Genomic DNA, 18,282 nt, shown 5'->3' on the forward strand with positions numbered 1-18,282 from the left:
CCATCAGCCTCTGTCCATGGAATTTTCCAGGCAAGAAAACTGGAGTGGTTTGCTACTGCCTACTCCAGAAATTCTCCCTGACCCAGGGATTGAACCCACATCTCCTGCACTGGCAGGCAGGTTCTTTACTACTGTGCCACTGGGAAAGCCCCAAGGTATAAAAGAAAATGTTTTAATAGTCAATAATTTACTGCATATTATAAGTACGTCAATAAAATAAAACTTAAGAACAAATTATGGGGTGCAATAATAAATGTATTTTAAATGAAAGTACAATAAGCAAAAGTGTTTCAATGCTATAGTCAAATAACTACATTAAATAAAAAGGAGTGAGTGAAAATAGCCTTTACAACAGTAAAAAACCAAATTTCACTTTACAAATCAATAGCAAAGAGAAGAATAAATACTCTGGGAAAAGATAATCAAAAAATCTGAAAGTTCCATGTATTTGTGTGTGTGTGTACTCTGATCCTTAATTATTATCAAACATGTCTGGCATTACTCAAAGTACTCAAATGTTTGACAGGTAAGATTAACCAATTACTAAAAGGATATGAAATATTTAATGACCAAACACAATATCTCATTCTAAACTAACAGAAGAAGGTCTATGTTTAATGCTGGCTAATACCCCAAGACTTTTGTGTCTTGAGACATATCAATTTAGTTTGCATGGTTATATTAACTTACATTTTCTACTGTAATTACCTCAACTCCAAAAGAAGGACTAAAATCACTTCATATCTGAAATGTAATCCTCTGAAACTGCTCTCTTCCCTCCAGCTCTCTAATACATCCAGGCAGATACTTTACGTTGGCTAACTCCAAATTCATTCACCAATCTTCATCATGACATGCCATTATGAAAGAAACTGTAAAAACTAAACACTAGTATTCCAATCCTCTTGCACTTGGGGGACCGATTTATGAAACACGTATGCAGACCTCAGTGGAAGTCTATCAGTAGACTTCTGAAGGTTTGCTTTCCTGATAAATGAAGCAAACATGACTAATTCATATTTTGAGTAGAAAAAAATCATTTACTTTTTATTAGTAGATAAAATAAGCTAACTAGTATCACCATTTCAAATTATGAAAACAAAGATTATAGAGGTATCTGCACATCATAAAACTGTTCTTCGACAAATTTAAAAACCAATGTGTTGTGCTCAGTCGTGTCCAACTCTTTGGGACCCATGGACAGTAGCCCATCAGGCTCCTCTGTCCATGAAACTTTCCAGGCAAGAATACTGGAATAGATCGCCATTTCCTACTCCAGGGGATCTTCTGACCCAGGGATCCAACCCATGTCTCTTAAGTCTTCTGCATTGGCAGGCAGATACTCTACCACTGCACCACCTGGGAACATTTCAAGACCACTTTTCATACTGGCTAGTAAAAATTATCAAGCTGTGGAAGAAATAAAAATGACGCACTCCAAATAGTTTTTGTAATTTTGAATAAATTATTCAGATATGTTTATAGGAAAGAGAACAAGTGATATATTTTGTCTATTAACTTTAAGAAAATATATTGGTTAAAACAATGTTATTGACAAAAATCTTAATATATCCCTTTAATCAAAAGAATGACAGCTTTGTCATCAAACACTTACACAGAGCATAATTTCAGTGATGTAGATAATTATCGTCATTATAACAAATGGACCCTTGTACTGTCCAACAAATAAAATTTCTTAATATGATTCCTACCTCTACTTTTATATTTGCTTTAGAGTAAAAGACATTTTAAAATGCAAATAATTCGTGAATGAACAGCTTCCAAATGCTGAACCACCAAAATACAACATTTTATCACACCACAAATCTAATCTTCGGTCCTTGATATCAGACTGGCAATACAATTCTTTTATGGCCACAATCCTTTAAGAAAAAATCCTTAGGTTTGTTCTATTAAAAACACATAGGCATCTTCTAAACTTCAGTAATCTCTTCCTGGAAAGTGTGAAACTGCTAACTGGAGGGTATTTCCCATTATTTTAATGGGAAAAAAATTACAACAGGTTCTTTTAAGATAATGCAAAAAAAATCCTAATTTCTTAATATGCAACCAATCCATGGTAAGTAGCTATTATAAATAACTATCCAGTGAAGACATAGGACACTGTGCTTCCTAATCATCAAATCATAAAGTTGTTAACACTTTGCATGCCATAAACATGGCTTATGTTATGGACAGCAACGTTCTAGACCCACACACCCTTTTGGTAACATGTCATGCCCTTCAGAACATCTTCAAGTGTTTCTGACATTCTACTAATTCTACATAAAAAGTACCAATATTTTATCCACATAGTGTTTTGCTTAAAATGTTAAGCTGAATCTTTCAGACATAAGTATAAATTAGCTAAAAAGACACTGCATTTTGAGATATAAACATTCTAACATTTGGGTATCCATAAAATGAGGCATTCTACTGAGAAAACAATAATTGAGACATTTTTGTATGATATACCTATATATTTTATGATATATGTATATGTGAATAATACTCTTAATCTATACCATTTTATACTTAAATTCTCATGCAAAATCAGAGTTTAGGGCAGACTATTCAATATCCAAAACTGAAACTAGAGCCAGCAAATATAATTAGCACTCAAAAGTACTAGTGGCGTTGATACATTCATGATTCCTAGTGGAAACATAGGACAGTGAATACAGATGCTACCAGAAAAAGGGGGCGGGAAGAAGAGTGTTGCAGACTGGAAGAACAAACTGCTAAATTATACAGATTTGAGCTTAAACAGTACACGAAGACTGGGAATAACCACTCAGTAAGTACCTCTAATCCAGAAAAAGCACATAGCCAAAAAGAAGATAGGTACACCCATCCTGTATTATAACCCCCAATGGCTTGCTGCATTCAACCGTGACAGCACACCCTACATTCACAGTAACTGTTGTTCTCGTGATACACACTTACTGGGAAAATGCACACAATGTGCTGGTGGTTCAGTCGCTCAGTCGTGTCTGACTCTTGCAACCCCACAGACTGTAACCCGCCAGGCTGCTCTGTCCATGGGATTCTCCAGGCAAGAATACTGGAGTGGGTAGCCATTTCCTTCTCCAGGGGATCTTCCCCACCCAGGAATCAAATCCGGGTCTCCTGCATTGCAGGCAGATTCTTTACTGACTGAGCTCTGTGGGAAGCCCTACTTTTACATTATACATATTAATAACATTCCCTTATTTATCTAGGGTGTGTGCTAATTCATAGAATTAGAAATATTCACACAATAAAGTTGTATAAAGTTATAAGAATTACTTTATTGTGGAAACAGAGGCTATAACACAACTACATTTCACTAATTAATTTAAACTTGATTCAAATGACGGACGGTACTAAAAATTTCATAGAAATTTAACTTATATACATCTTAAACAAAAAGCTTTCTCTTTAAAACAGAATTACCTCTGACAGGGCTGTCATTCATTCAGAAATTCAATTAGCTTGTTTCTAATACTGATTTGCCTTCACTGGGAGAAAGAAAGCTTGGGTGATTAAAAGAAAAAAAAATTTAACAGTTTCGGAATACAGGATTATTTAGACAGCCAAGTAAGGCTTGGGTAGAGTCTACCATTGTTAGGTAATGATTCTTGGCAGTATGAGTGTGCTAAATGCCTGGGAGAAGGTGAGCATGATACGGAAAGAATAGATCAGAAGGAAAACCAGTATTCTTCAGGTAACTGTTACAACATTTGCTGTGTCTTCAGAAATAGAAGCTCCTCTTTCTGCTCCGTCTGCTACATAGTGCTCAGGTTCCAAAATAAATTCCACATACTTAAGCCAGCTAGTCTAAGCTAACTGACTTCATGGCCAGTCTGTGTGATTAACTACTATGTAATACGTTTTTCCTAGTGGAAAACATTTAATATTTCTAATCAATCCATTAAGAAAGGAACTTTTGGAAATATAATCTGCTTCTAATTAGAGACCATAAGAATAGTGAAAGTGTTAAATCATTAACTCAATTATTATTTAGGTCTGCCCTTTTCACATAAAAATCAATTCCACTATAGACATGTCCTAAGCAAATGACAACAGTTAACACCTCACACATTTTGAAAATCTCTAATTTGGTTTTCAGTCAAAAATTCTCAATTAAAAATAGAACAGCTTACCTTTAAAATCATCTCTTGCTCCTTGCCCGTCCTTCTTGTTCATTTTTATGTCAGAGCAGTTGTTAGAGGCACCTTTAGAGTTTTCAAGGTAAGCTGAGCTTGCTCCTTTCTTGGAGGGATGAGGATCACAGAGTTTTGCATTAATCTTATAAAGCTCGAGGGCTTTAATAGCTGCTGCATTGTTATCCATACGACGAAAAGTTGGACAGGAAGCACAAAACTCATTCGTGCAGGCCTCATTTCCACAGCCCTCAGTTAACTGGTGGTAGTAGCGTTCTATTAGATGTTTTGCAGCTGCTCGCTTCCTGTACCAGACATTCAAACAATAAGCACAGTGATTAGTACAGCTCTCAGGTACAAAGCTCAACAGATCATCAGCAAGGCGAAAGTTAGTCAGGCACTGAAGTAATAAACTTGCATATTAAGATGAAGTATAGAAAATGGAGATGCACTACTTACATAAAACTTTTATCCGGAGAAATATTTTATAGCTATTTCTTAAGACCTATGAATATCAATGCTTGTCAAAATACTGTTTTCATAGACTGTGCTTTCCTTTGGTTTGGTGAGTGGGGCTTGTTTGATGTGTTTTAATTGTTTAGCACAACAGCTGAAAAGTTTTGTGGGTAAGAGTTTTAGTATGTTATCACTTTAAAATTAACACTAAGAAAATGAAGAGTCCAAAGTACCATTCCAGCTTTCTTTTATATAATCCCCATTTTGTTTCAACATCTGTAAATACTTGATTGATAGGTAACACAGAACTTCTATGTGGAACAAAAAAGACTCCCCCCTTTCACTATATGGAGAATTTAAAAAGATATTTATAAATAAAATATTCCAAGCTTGTTATTATATTACAAGAAAGAGGCTCAAAACATACTACCCTGAACCCAAAAGGTGTCATTAAACCTTACCATAGTACCATTAATACCTCATTAATACTATGCCATGGGAATATCAAATATTTTAAATTCTCTTTAGAGCAAAATCTTATATCCCTCTTACGTTGTGAGCTTAATGTATGTGAATGAATGTTTCGTTACTGCTGTTCCAGAAGACCTAGCAAGGTCAGTGAAAGTGAAAGTGTTAGTCCCTTAGTAATGTCTGACTCTTTGCAACTCACAGACTCATTGCAGGCTGACTCACTGTAGACTGCAGAACCGACTCACTGGAAAAGACCCTGGTGCTTGGAAAGACTGAAGGCAGGAGGAGAAGGGGACGACAGAGGATGAGATGGTTGGATGGCATCACCAACTTGACAGACGTGAGTTTGAGCAGCTCCGGGAACTGGTGATGGACAGGGAGGCCTGGCATGCTGCAGTCCATGGAGTCACCAAACACTGAACCCCACTGAGCGACTGAACTGAACTAACTGAACTGAGACTGTAGCCCACCAGGCTCCTCTGTCCATGGAATTCTCCAGGCAAGAAAACTGGAATGGGTTGCCATTTCCTTTTCCAAGGGATATTTCCGATCTAGGGATTTAACCTGGGTCTCCTGTATTACAGGCAAACTTTACCATTTGAGCCACCCAGGAAAGCCCAGCAAGAATACTGAAGAAGGGGTTATTTCGTCAAGTAAGAAGCTGGACTAGATTTCTATCTTTACAGTTTATTCAAATCTTAAGATCTATATACTTCTCCTACTACTGATGTGATAAGATGACCATAACTTTGAGTAGTCTACTGATTAAAAAAACCCATAATTCATAGCTATTCCTTTTGGTTCCAAATACACATGTAGGAATAAAAACATCAAATAATCATAACTAGAAAAAATAATTTACCTAATTTAATTCTTAAGATGTTCTTACAATTATCTCACACACATGTAGGACTAAATGGCAAACAGTATTAGAGTTTACATCTTGTTAATCGTGAGATACATCTTGTTAATCATGAGAAACGGAACAACTCACAAGAAGACAAATAAGGGACACATTAGTAAGTTCAATTTTGTCTCAAAAGTAGGACTTTGTCTCTAAAATATCAAGGTAAGTGACAAACAGTAATAAACACATTCAATTCATTCTGCCGCTCTGTTTTTCAGATGTCCCATGCAAATTTACCACTCACTACATGCAAATAGAGGAAAAAAGAAAAACCCACAAAGTGCTCTTAAAAACTGCATGAACATGACTTGAGATATCTTATTATATGCAGTTATAAATTACTCCACTCCTGAAAATTAAAATATATTATTCCAAATATATCACTATGCTAAATATTAAAATGACAACATGTAAAGAGATATAAAGGATCTATAAGATTTATGCCACACATTGCTGCTTCTTCAAAAATGCAATAGCTTTCCCTAGTGAGAAGATAAATAAATATGAATTTTATTTCTGGCGGAAAATTATTAACATGCATCAAAAGTCTTAAAAATGAATACGAGGATCAACCATATGAACCAAAGATCCCATTTTTGGTGAAATAGGGCAGTTCTGCAAAATACGATGTTTGTATAAAGCCTGGGAAAAAACTGACATGCCATAAAAACAGGAGATTACTAAAAGGAACTGATAACCATCCACACAATGGAACAAATAAAAATTATCAAGATCTGAATTTAGCATAGATCATTAGTTGATCTTTTAATTGTAAAAGTCAGTTACAAAGTACTGTCATAATTAGCCTTTTTTATTTCAAAGTGTTAATAGCCATTTCTCTGAATGTGGTTGGATGGGTTTTTAACATTATTATATCATGTTGCTTGTAAGTTATTTTTTCTGTAACAGTACTTTATTAAAATTAATGAATATGAAAGAGGAAATGTTAGTGGTTTTAAAACTTCATATATGTGATTTGAATGGCTTCCAGGTTTACTAAATTATCAATATGATTTTTAAAAGATTAGTTTCAAAGTTCAAAATACCAAAAATAATTTAGCTATTTTAGAATGTTGGGTTTTGTTCTTTAAAAAAAAAAAAAGTCATATACATAATGCTTTTGAATGCAATGCATAAACAAGTGTGAACACCAAAAACAGAACAAGACTGAGAAATCAGAAAACTGGCTCTAAGTCTCAAAGTAGCTGTACTATCGGGCCCTCAGTTTCTAATCTTTAAGGCTCCTTTCAGTTCTAAATCTGTAACAGGGAGGTGAGCAAAGTACTAGCATTTATGGAATAGCTGGTAACATACTGGACATACTGCTAGGCACCATAACACAGGTTATCTCATCTGAGTTCCATGACTCTGAGGATTATCCTCAGTCTACAGCCAAAAAGGGACAGAGTCAAACCATGCATCCAAGGTCACACAAAGGTAACTGCAGAACAACTCGGATAAAAACAGGAGTCCAAGAGGCCTTCCAGCTTCAGTCTAAGTCGACTATACTGTCTTACAGAAGGTGATACATTTCAATTCCAATTCTTACTAAAAAACTTTTATGGGAAAAAAAAAATCCCATAAATAGTATGTAACTGAAAAAAGTAAAATGCATTCTGAAAAACCATAATTTGAATCTCATATTTATGGAATATCTGGCATCACACAAGAACACAAGCTTCTTGAGGAACAGGTAGCAAGCACTCTATTCAGCAAAGTAAACATATCTATTTTTTGAAGACCTAATAGGCATTTTACAGATACTCTCACTTTGGAAGATGGTTAAACCCTGTAAGTTAAAACCTCACACTCAGGCCGGAATGTCCAAGTTCACATGCTGGCTCTGCCACTTAGTAACTATGTGACCCTGAATACGTTTACTTAAATCTCCTATGTCTCAGTTTTCTCATCTTAAAAATGATGGTATATAGACTTATTATGGCTGTGAGAGAACTAAATGAGTTACTATATATATAAAAAGTCCTTAGAACACTGCACAGCACACAATTTAAGCACAGTTAGCCACCGTTCTTGTTATAATTGTTACTACCATCCTAAAAGTCTATATTATGCTCAGAGGAGTTATATACCTAATCACACATCTTATAAGAGATCTGAACCCAGGTTTGACTCCAAACCTTGGGCCTTTAATACCATTAAGAATAGATTTAAGAGTAGCCCCCTCTATTTGATCCACTTCTCTGCCCCAAGACTTAGAAACAGCAGCTAGACTGATGAGACAAGACTGAAAGGCCAAGCCAGAATCTCCATGTTATCAGTGGGATCAACCATACCAAATATTTTTCTTCTTCCCTCACTTCACTGACACCTGGAATTACCTGTACACAATTCTGTATCCCCATCTAATTAAGAGCATATTAAAAGGTCTAGACATTGGGAAATGTGTATGTTAATAATGACATTTTGGTAAATAACCTGTACAAGATTAATCCCTGTACACTAAGAGTTACCAATTCAAAGATCATGGACCAATCTGTTACCTGTTTTTTTAAAAGCTTTGCAGGCTAAGAATTGTTCTTAAATTTTAAATGGTTGAGAAAGTCAGTTAAGAAAAGTAGTATATCTTGCGACATGTAAAAATTACATGAAATTCAAATTTTAGCATCCAGTCTTACTTAGAACATAACCATGCTCATTCATTTACATGCTGCCTACTGCTGTTTTCACACTAAAGCAGCACAGTTGAGTAGTTTTCAGAGACTGTACAGTCTAGCCTGCAGAGCCTAAAATAAATACCACCAGGCCGTGACAGAAACGATTTCCCAACTCTTAATTTAGACACTGTGCCCTCCAGTGATGCTTCCATCCAATCACGTGGCCTCCTCACTCTTTTCAATCAGCAAATCAGTGCAATAAAATGTGTAACTCCCTCAAATGTGAAGAAAGAAGGGAAGGAGGAAAGGTAAAGAAGGGACAAGGAGAGACAAAGAGGAGGAAGAAAATGAGAAAACAGGAAAGATATGAAGAAAGGTCTTTTCCCTACTGGTTCCTTCAGTGACATATTATGGGTCATTCAAAACTATCCCAAAATGGGTTCTGGCTTACTTTCCATAATTTCCTTACATCTTACTTTTATTCAATGTGAAAAAACAAACCAGTACTTTATAACATACTGACTTTTTATAAAAGGTACTTTTTCTTATCAAATCCTGTGAAACCATCTAGTGAGAGTGCTCTCAATGATCGTGACTCTTGACATTACTTACACATTTAAAACGAACAGTACTTTCCACTGACTTATTTTATTTCTATGAATCATTAAGACATGGAATCAATCATATGTTCTATGGAATAAATCATATGTGGAGGGCAAGTTACTCTAGAAAACTTGGCAGAAATCTTTTTAAGAATGGTTTCACCTTCAGGGAAAGGGATGTCAGTGACTTTGAAATGTATGGGGATAAAAAAGATGGATTGACGAATAAAAGTAGAAGGGTAGATATGTGACAAAGCAATGTAAATAATAAAAGCAGAATCTAGATGACAAATGAGATGAAAAAATCTAGTAGAGGTGATGCAATTCCAGCTGAGTTACTTCAAATCCTAAAAGATGATGCTGTGAAAGTGCTGCACTCAACATGCCAGCAAATCTGAAAAACTCAGCAGTGGCCACGGGACTGGAGAAGGTCAGTTTCCATTCCAAATTGCAAAGAAAGGCAAAACCAAAGAATGTTCAAACTACCACACAACTGCACTCATCTCACATGCTGGCAAAGCAGTGCTCAAAATGCTCCAAGCAAGGCTTCAACAGTACATGAACCAAGAACTTGCAGATGTTCAAGCTGGATTTAGAAAAGACAGAGGAACCAGAGATCCAATTGCCAGCATCTGTTGGATCACAGAAAAAGCAACAGAGTTCCAGAAAAACATCTACTTCTGCTTCACTGACTATGCTAAAGCCTTTGACTATGTGGATCACAGCAAACTGTGGAAAATTCTTCGAGAGATGGGAATAGCAGATCACCTTACCTGCCTCCTGAGAAACCTGTATGCACATCAAGAAGCAACAGTTAGAACCAGACAGGGAACAACAGATTGGTTACAAATAGGCAAAGAAGTACATCAAGACTGTATATTGTTACCATGTTTATTTAACTTATACGCAGAGTACATCATGCGAAATGCTGGGCTGGATGAAGCACAAGCTGGAAACAAGATTGCAGGAAGAAGTATCAATAACCTCAGATAAGCAGATGACACCACCCTTATGGAAGAAAGCAAAGAGGAACTAAAGAGCCTCTCGATGAAAGTGAAAGAGGAGAGTGAAAAAGTTGGCTTAAAGCTCAACATTCCAAACACTAAGATCATGGCATCTGGTCCCATCACTTCATGGCAAATAGATGGGGAAACAGTGGAAACAGTGGCTGACTTTATTTTTCTGGGCTCCAAAATCACTGTAGATGGTGACTGCGGCCATGAAATTAAAAGACTCTTGCTCCTTGGAAGGAAAGCTATAACCAACCTAGACAGCATATTAAAAAGCAAAGATATTACTTTGCCAACAAAGGTCCATATGGTCAAAGCTATGGTTTTTCCAGTAGTCATGTATGGATGTGAGAGTTGGACTATAAAGAAACCTGAGCACCAAAGAATTGATGCTTTTGAACTGTGGTGATGGAGAAAGGACTGCAAGGAGATCCAACCAGTCAATCCTAAAGGAAATCAGTCCTGAATATTCATTGCAAAGACTGATGCTGAAGCTCCAATACTTTGGCCACCTGATGTGAAGAAATGACTCACTGGAAAAGACCCTGATGCTGGAAAAGACTGAAGGCAGGAGGAGAAGGGGACGACAGAGGATGAGATGGTTGGATGGCATCACTGACTCAATGGACGTGAATTTGAACAACCTCTGGGAAATGGTAAAGGACAGGGAAACCTGGCGTGCTGCAGTTCATGGGGTTGCAAAGAGTCAGCCATGGCTGAGCAACAAAAAGATGACAGGCACATGGCATCAACTTATCTGCTTGTTTGTAAATATTTAAAATAAATCATGTGGGGAAAATACTGTTGTCATATTGCAACTTTTTTAGAGAACAGATCAAATAAATGGCAGAGGGAATGGTTTTAGTCATCAACGAAGGAAAAGGAAAACCATCATCATCAATGACACAAATACCACATTTGCTGACTCAGTTTCTGGAACAGTCCAGTACTTATCAGAAACAAAAAAACTCAAAAAACCCTGTAATAATAAGAGTTATACTCTGATCACATTAGGTACCACAACTTAATTTGTCTGGTAAGGAAACAAATACGAGAAACGTATGCTAACGTTCCTGTACCAACAGCAAACCACTGAAGTCAGAACCACTGAAACAACTGTCGGCAATATAGCATGGAAGTTGAAAATGATCTTAAACTGAACTTAATAGGAAGCTGGAAAATAAACAATAAATACAAGAACAAAGAAGATGAAATAAACAGCAACTATCAGAGGATGTCCCTGAGTGGTTAAGACTCCACACTCCCAATGCAGGGGGCATGTATTTGATCCCTGGTTGTGGAACTAAGATTCAGCATGCTGCATGGTGTGACCAGAAAAAAAAAAAAGCAACTGTCAGAAAGTGAAGATGTATCAGTGAACAATGAGCAAACAAGACTGGAATTAAAATTAAAAAGAATGATAGAACTTAAAAGAATCAGAAACTGTGACTGCAATGTAAAAACTACTGGTGGACAAAGTATAGAATAATGAAAGGAGATAAAAAAGGCAAAGATCAAAAGAACATGTGAATGTTAAGTATAAGGACTTTAACTGAAAATAAAGTCAAATGATGATGTGAGGAATCAAGACGTCAGAGATAAAACACAAAGGGCCCAAGACTTGTATTATCAGTCTATAAAGCTAATAACCACTGTTTACTAGCCTCAGAGTAAGCAGAACACCTTTGTTTCTTTTAGAATGTTACCTCTGTAAATGTGCCATCCCCTTTCCCAAAGTTTTACTTAACATAAAAAAATTTTAACAATTACCAATGTTATCCTAGATATTAGTAGGCCTTATAGAAACAGATCCAGTGAAAAAACATCTGTGACACAGCTATGATCAGATTTAAGGTAGTGACTGTTACAATGGACCAAAATGAATTATTAAATTATCTGAATTGTGAACTCATTATTACCATGATCCAAACAATGAACCATTAACTACAGAATATGATATAGTTTCCACCAAAAAGTTTTTACTTAAATTGGTACATTTTACTTTAGAAATATGTTTAACAATAACTCCTGAGTACTCTTTTACTGAGGTTTATAATCTCACTGCCTAAATAGTTTCTTACACAGTATACACAGAAACTGTAGAAAAAACTTATAATAAACAAACAATAAAATATATCCATCCATCTCCCTCCAACTGAGATCTGAAAGGGAAAGGAATACAAAGCACATGTTGGCATTACTGTAGAGCAACTACTAATTCTCTGTGATGATCATTAAATATGGTCTTTGATTTCTGTTTCTGATTCAAAGACAATCAAGACAAAACTTGTCCCATGACTAATTATACACTTGAATGTCTACCACGGATCAGGCAATATGCTGTAATTTCTGTGATAAAGATCTGTCTGGCTCACTATTTTGCAATTCTAAATAGCTGGATCACCTATAAAATAATCTTTTTGTTAGGAGCTCAGAAAAACTTGGAGTTATTTAAAAACTTAATAGATTTAATATACACTGCTGAGAAAACACCTAGAGTTCTTTCAGTTAGGGTGAAAAAATTATTAAGACAGATCTTTTAATTTATACTAAAGATTATTTAATATATATCAAAGTTAGTTTTGTATAGATGATAAATGAACCCATAGGTATATTCCTCCATTAACTGAACTGTACAATGACTAAATTATTTGAGAAAAGATAAAAAACTAACCAGCTAACCAGAACTGAGTCAGCAGGATAGAGAAAAAGGAAGCACCAGACAGATTAGTAGTTTGTTGCTCAGTCGTGTCCGACTTTTTGCGACCCCATGGGCCCACCAGGCTCCTCCCTCCATGGGATTCTCCAGGCAAGAGTACTGGAGTGGGTTGCCATTTCCTTCTCCAGACAGATTCTTCCACAGAAACTCTGACTTAAATGTGATGCCAAAACTTTTTTGAGAGCTCCAAAACCTGCAGAAAGCTGCAGGTACCCCCAGCAAACTCAAAGACTAAATAAACCAGTCAGAAATGTGTAAGAAAAGTTATTCCATATCAACTGCCTCAACCTCTCCCCAAGTAGCACAGTTCACAATAGTGATGAAAAGCCTAATTTGCAGCAACACCCTTGATAAGCAGGAAAAAAAGAGAGAGAAGAATTACGTCCAACATTCCAGTTTTTCAACGGGCTGCACAAGGGACTAGTTTCTGTCTAGCCTAACTCAGAGAACTGGACCCAGAATACACTGGATGCCCAGGGAAGACAAAAGGCAGGTCTCTGGCTTGCTGTAGACCCAGAGAACCGTAAGTGAGACAGAAAGACACAAGAGAGGGCAAAAGACTATACACTCTTGAAAGAAACAACCAATAATAAACACTTTCAATTGGGAAATTACAAGGAGAAATCCAGAGAAGATGCACCCCCTGAAAGATTTTAGAGGTACCAAGATTCTCTAGCTACGCTGAATGATGTGATCCTCCCCTCTATGAAGCCAGTCCATGAAGAATGGAAGAGAAAGTGTTTTCCAAATGCAAAATCCACAACAAGAAGACACATAAAAAACAGAATCACAATCCAGTCAAATGAACAAAATAAAGTTCTAGAAAATGACCTTAAACAAATTAGGGTTCTACAAATTAAAATGACACACACACAAAAAAAACCCAGTATAATTGCCATAAGGAAACAAAGTACAACAGAACATAAATAAACAACTGGATGAAATTATGAGGCATGAACAAAATGAGAACAGCAACAAAAAGAAGAGACAAAAAAGGAACCAAACAAAAATTCTAGAGCTGAAGTATACAATAACTGAATTGAAAAATTCACAAGAGGGGATCAATTTCAGATTTGATCAAGCAGAAGTAAAAAAAAAAAACAACAATGAACTTGATGGGTGAGTCTTTGAAATTCTTGAGTCAGAATGGAAAAAAGCAAAAAAAAAAAAAAAGAAAGAAGAAGAAAAGTGAAGAAAGTCAAAGGGACTTCCAGGATGAAATATCATCAAGCTGACCAACATATGCACTGGGGAATACCAGCTAGAGAAGAGAGAATGAAGCAAGCTAAATGAAAAATTAATAGCCAAATGCCTCCCAAATCTGAGGAAGAAAACGGACATCTAATTTTAAGAGGCTCAAAGGACTCCAATTAGGATGAAGAGTCGGAGCACAACTGAGCGATTTCACTTTCACGCATTGGAGAAGGAAATGGCAACCCACTCCAGTGTTCTTGCCTGGAGAATCCCAGGGACGGGGGAGCCTGGTGGGTGGCCATCTATGTGGTCGCACAGAGTCGGACATGACTGAAGCGACTTAGCAGCAGCAGCAAAGAGACACATAGTAAGATGCAAAAGAGAGAATCCTGAAAGCAGCCAAACAGAAACAACTGGTCACACACAAGGAAGCTATCATAAGACTATAAATAGAGTTATCAGCAGAAATCTTGCAGGCCAGAAAAGAGTAGGATGACATTCACAGTGCTGGAGATAAGTAACTTCCAACCAAAAGCAATATTATTTGGCAAAACTGACTTTAAATGCAAAGGAGATATAAAGACCTCCCAGCATTAAAAAAATGCTGAACTAGTTCATCACCATTAAACCTGCCTTACAAGAAATGCAAAAGGATACACAACAAAACAGCATCTGAAAATATAAAGCCTTCTGGTAAAGGTAAATTTATAGACAAACATAGACTCCTGTAATACTGCAATGGTGATGAGTATATCACTTTATATTCAGGTAGAGTTAAAACAGAGCAACATTTAAAAAAACCAACTCAACTATAAGGACTTCTCTGGTGGTCCAATGGTTAGGAAACCACCTGACAAGACAGAGGACGCAGGTTCAACCCTGGTTAGGAAACTAAGATTCCAGCTATTGCCAAGCAACTAAGTTCTTGTGCTGCAACTACTAAGCCCATGCATCACAACTAGAGAGTCCGTGAACCACAAGAAAAGATCCGATACGACGCAACAAACATTCTGAGTGCTGCAGCTAGCACTTGACACAGTCAAATAAAGTAAGTATTTTTTAAAAACTCTGCTATATGTTAATGGATATGAAACACAAAAAGGTGCGATTTATGTCATAACAAAAAGGAGAAACCTGTAAAGTTTTTGTATGCAACTGAAATAATTATTTGTTTAAAATACATCACTAGTATTCTAAGATTTTATGTAATCACCATGGTGAACACAATGGTAAACACCAGCTTCCCCAGTGACTCAGTTATAAAGAAGCTGCCTGTAATAGCAGCCACAGGAAACACAGGTTCAATCCCTGGGTTGGGAAGATCCCCTGGAGAAAGGAATGGCTACCCACTCCAGTATTCTTGCCTGGAGAATTCCATGCAGAGGAGCCTGGCAGGCTACAGTCCACAGGGTCACAAAGAGTCAGACACGACCAAAATGACTTAGCACATAAACACAAAGAAAATACTTATAAAAGATGCACAAAGAAAGGACTCAAAGCATGTCACTATAAGAAAAGAAAAAAAGAACACAAAGGAAGACATCTCACAGGAAAAAAGGGAAAAAAATAATTATAAGATATACAAAAAACAATTAGCAAGATGGCAATAGTAAATCCTTTCCCATCAGCACTTACTTTAAATATTAATGGATTAAACTCCTAATCAAAAGATACAGAATGGCTAAATGGGATAATGAATTTAAAAAAAAGGAAAACCCAACCATGGGGAAGAGAGTAAATGAGCCAAGACGGCATGTTCAGGCTCTCTTGCCCCAGGTTTTGTAAACAGTGAGCATGCAGCAGCTGAGATCACTGATCACACTATGCATGTATGCCATGAGGCACTGCTTGGTCACAGGCTACTCTGTGCTGTTGGCGCTTGTGAGCTCCACCTAGAAAGCGGCGGCATTACTGCTGCGTCATGGCTGTGCCCGTGAGGCCAGCCATGAGAGGAGAGAGTACAGCTTCTGCTGCTATGGCTGCTGTGCCAGCCAGATGAGACTAAAGAATAAATGGGTCTGCAATTCCCACGGCTCCTGGAGTTTTCTTCCAGCTTCCCCACTTGTGCCTTGTCTACCATGGGTTCAATGAGCAGTGTGCAGTGAGATACAGTGGGACAACTGGCGGCAAGAGCAGGATCAGCAAGACACTAACTAAATGCTGTATACAAAAGAGTTCCTTTACAGATACAAGGACATACATACACAAGCTGAAAGTGAAATAAAGAAAAAAACATACTATACAAGTGATAACTGAAAGAAGGCAGATAATATATGAGAAAATAAAGACCTATAAGTTAAAAATTGTCATTAAGAAACAACAAACATAACATATAATTTTAAAAAAATGATCAATTCACCAGAAAGATACAACTAAAAATATATGTGCAGAGCACGGAAATAAATTAAGGAAACATTGACAGATGGAAGGAAGAAACAGACAGTAACAATTATGGTGCGACATTTTAGTACCTCACTTCCCATAGTATATGTATCTACCTGAGAAAATCATTTGGGAGACAAAGGACTTGAACACTATGACAGAACAAATGGACCTAACAATCGAATAAAAAACGCTGCACAAAACAACAGCAGAACCTACATTTCCTCAACTGCACATGAGACGTTTTCCAGGGAGGAGCACATGCCACGCCACAAAACAATCTTAGCAAAATTTCAGAAGATGGTGATCATACTGTGTCCTTCCCAACTGCAACAGAATGAAATTAAAAAAATCACAATTAAAAGGAAAACTTGAAACTAGCCACTAAGAAAATTAAAAAAACATAGTCTGAACAACCAATGGGTCAAAGAAGAAATCAGGAAAAAAAAAAAATTACAGAATTCCTTGAAAGACAACTATGAAATACAGCATATCAAAATGTATGGGATGCAGAGGAAACATGGGAAGTTCACAGAGGTAAACACCCACATTAAAAACAAGAAAAGATCTCAAATCAAAAACTTAATTTTAGACCTCAAGTAACCAAAAAAACAAACTAATTCAAAGTTAGAAGGAAGGAAACAATAAAGATTACAAAGAAATGAAATAGAGCACAGACAAAGAGAAAAACTAACCAATGACAGTTGTTTGGGGGGGATTTCAAGAAAATCATCAAATCATTTGTTAAACCAAGAAAAAACTCAAATTTTCAAAATCAGAAATAAAAGAAGATAAATTATAATGATGCCACAAAAATAGAAAACATCATAAGAGACCACTAACAACAAGATACACCAATGAGCTGAATAACCTTAAAAAAATAAGTATATATTTCTACAAAAGTCCAGGACAAGAAAGTTTCACTGGAGAATTCTACCAAGATTTAAAGAAGAATTAACACCAATCCTTCTCAAACTCATCCCCCAAAATGGAGAGAAGGATACCCTTCCAAATTTACCTATGAGGGAAGCATAATCCTGATGCCAAAACGAGAGACATATTTAAGACAAGAAAAATACACACCAATAACCCTGATGAATATGGATGCAAAAATCAATAAATGACTAGGAAGTAAAATCTGACAACACTTTCAAGTTATACACCACCACCAGGTGGGATTTCTGGAATGTTAAGATGTTTCATCATATGAAAATCAGTCAATGTCATATACCAAACTGCCCAAATGAAGGACAACAATAACATGATCATCTCAACTGATACAGAAAAAGCATTTGACAAACACCCTATCATAAGAAAAAGTCAAACTAGACACAAAAGAAATTACCTCAACATAATAAAGGCCATATAAAAAGTCCAGTCAGTATCATGCCCAATGGTGAAAAACTGACAGCTTTCCCTCTAAGATCACACACAAGGCAAGGACGCCTACATTCATCATTTGTTTTCAACACAGGATTCCTAGCAATCCTAGTCAGCACATTCAGGTAAGTAAAATCAGTGAAAGCATCCAAATAGGACAGAAGAAACAAAATTATCTCTGCCCAAAGGAAACCATAAAGATCACACACACACACAGACACACAAACTGTTAGAATAAATGAATTTGGTAAAGTTGCAGGATGAACTAACAATGATCAACTTGAAAAGGAAATTAAGAGAATATCCCCCTCCATATCAGCATCAAAAATAAAATTCTTATGGACAGACTTACTGAAGGAGGCAAAAGACTAGTACACTGAAAATGACCACACACGGCTGCA

The 18,282-nt window shown here is 36.5% G+C and overlaps 1 protein-coding gene and 1 long non-coding RNA gene across 17 annotated transcripts in view; one reads left to right on the top strand and one right to left on the bottom strand.

Moving 5' to 3' along the window:
* Positions 1–13,807, top strand: part of LOC105603013 (uncharacterized) — a 139,210-nt gene extending 125,403 nt beyond the window's left edge. Inside the window, exon 3 of the long non-coding RNA XR_003585683.3 lies at positions 5,274–13,807. This is a non-coding gene — a long non-coding RNA (uncharacterized LOC105603013). The remainder of the gene's footprint in view (positions 1–5,273) is intronic.
* The window catches only part of UBE3A (ubiquitin protein ligase E3A), a 96,633-nt gene that overhangs the window by 29,440 nt on the left and 48,911 nt on the right, over positions 1–18,282 (bottom strand). For 11 of the 16 annotated variants that reach the window (XM_042235014.1, XM_015101848.3, XM_042235004.1 and 8 more), the window contains one exon: positions 4,146–4,450. In XM_042235014.1, the coding sequence (XP_042090948.1) occupies positions 4,146–4,450 (305 nt within the window). Of the gene's footprint in view, positions 1–2,946; positions 3,130–4,145; positions 4,451–16,720; positions 16,829–18,282 lie in introns of those variants that run through there. The other 5 variants (XM_042235012.1, XM_042235011.1, XM_042235009.1 and 2 more) reach the window with 2 other exon arrangements.

Source organism: Ovis aries, chromosome 18 (assembly GCF_016772045.2).
Source record: "Ovis aries strain OAR_USU_Benz2616 breed Rambouillet chromosome 18, ARS-UI_Ramb_v3.0, whole genome shotgun sequence".
In the NCBI taxonomy this organism is placed as follows: Eukaryota; Metazoa; Chordata; class Mammalia; order Artiodactyla; family Bovidae; genus Ovis; species Ovis aries.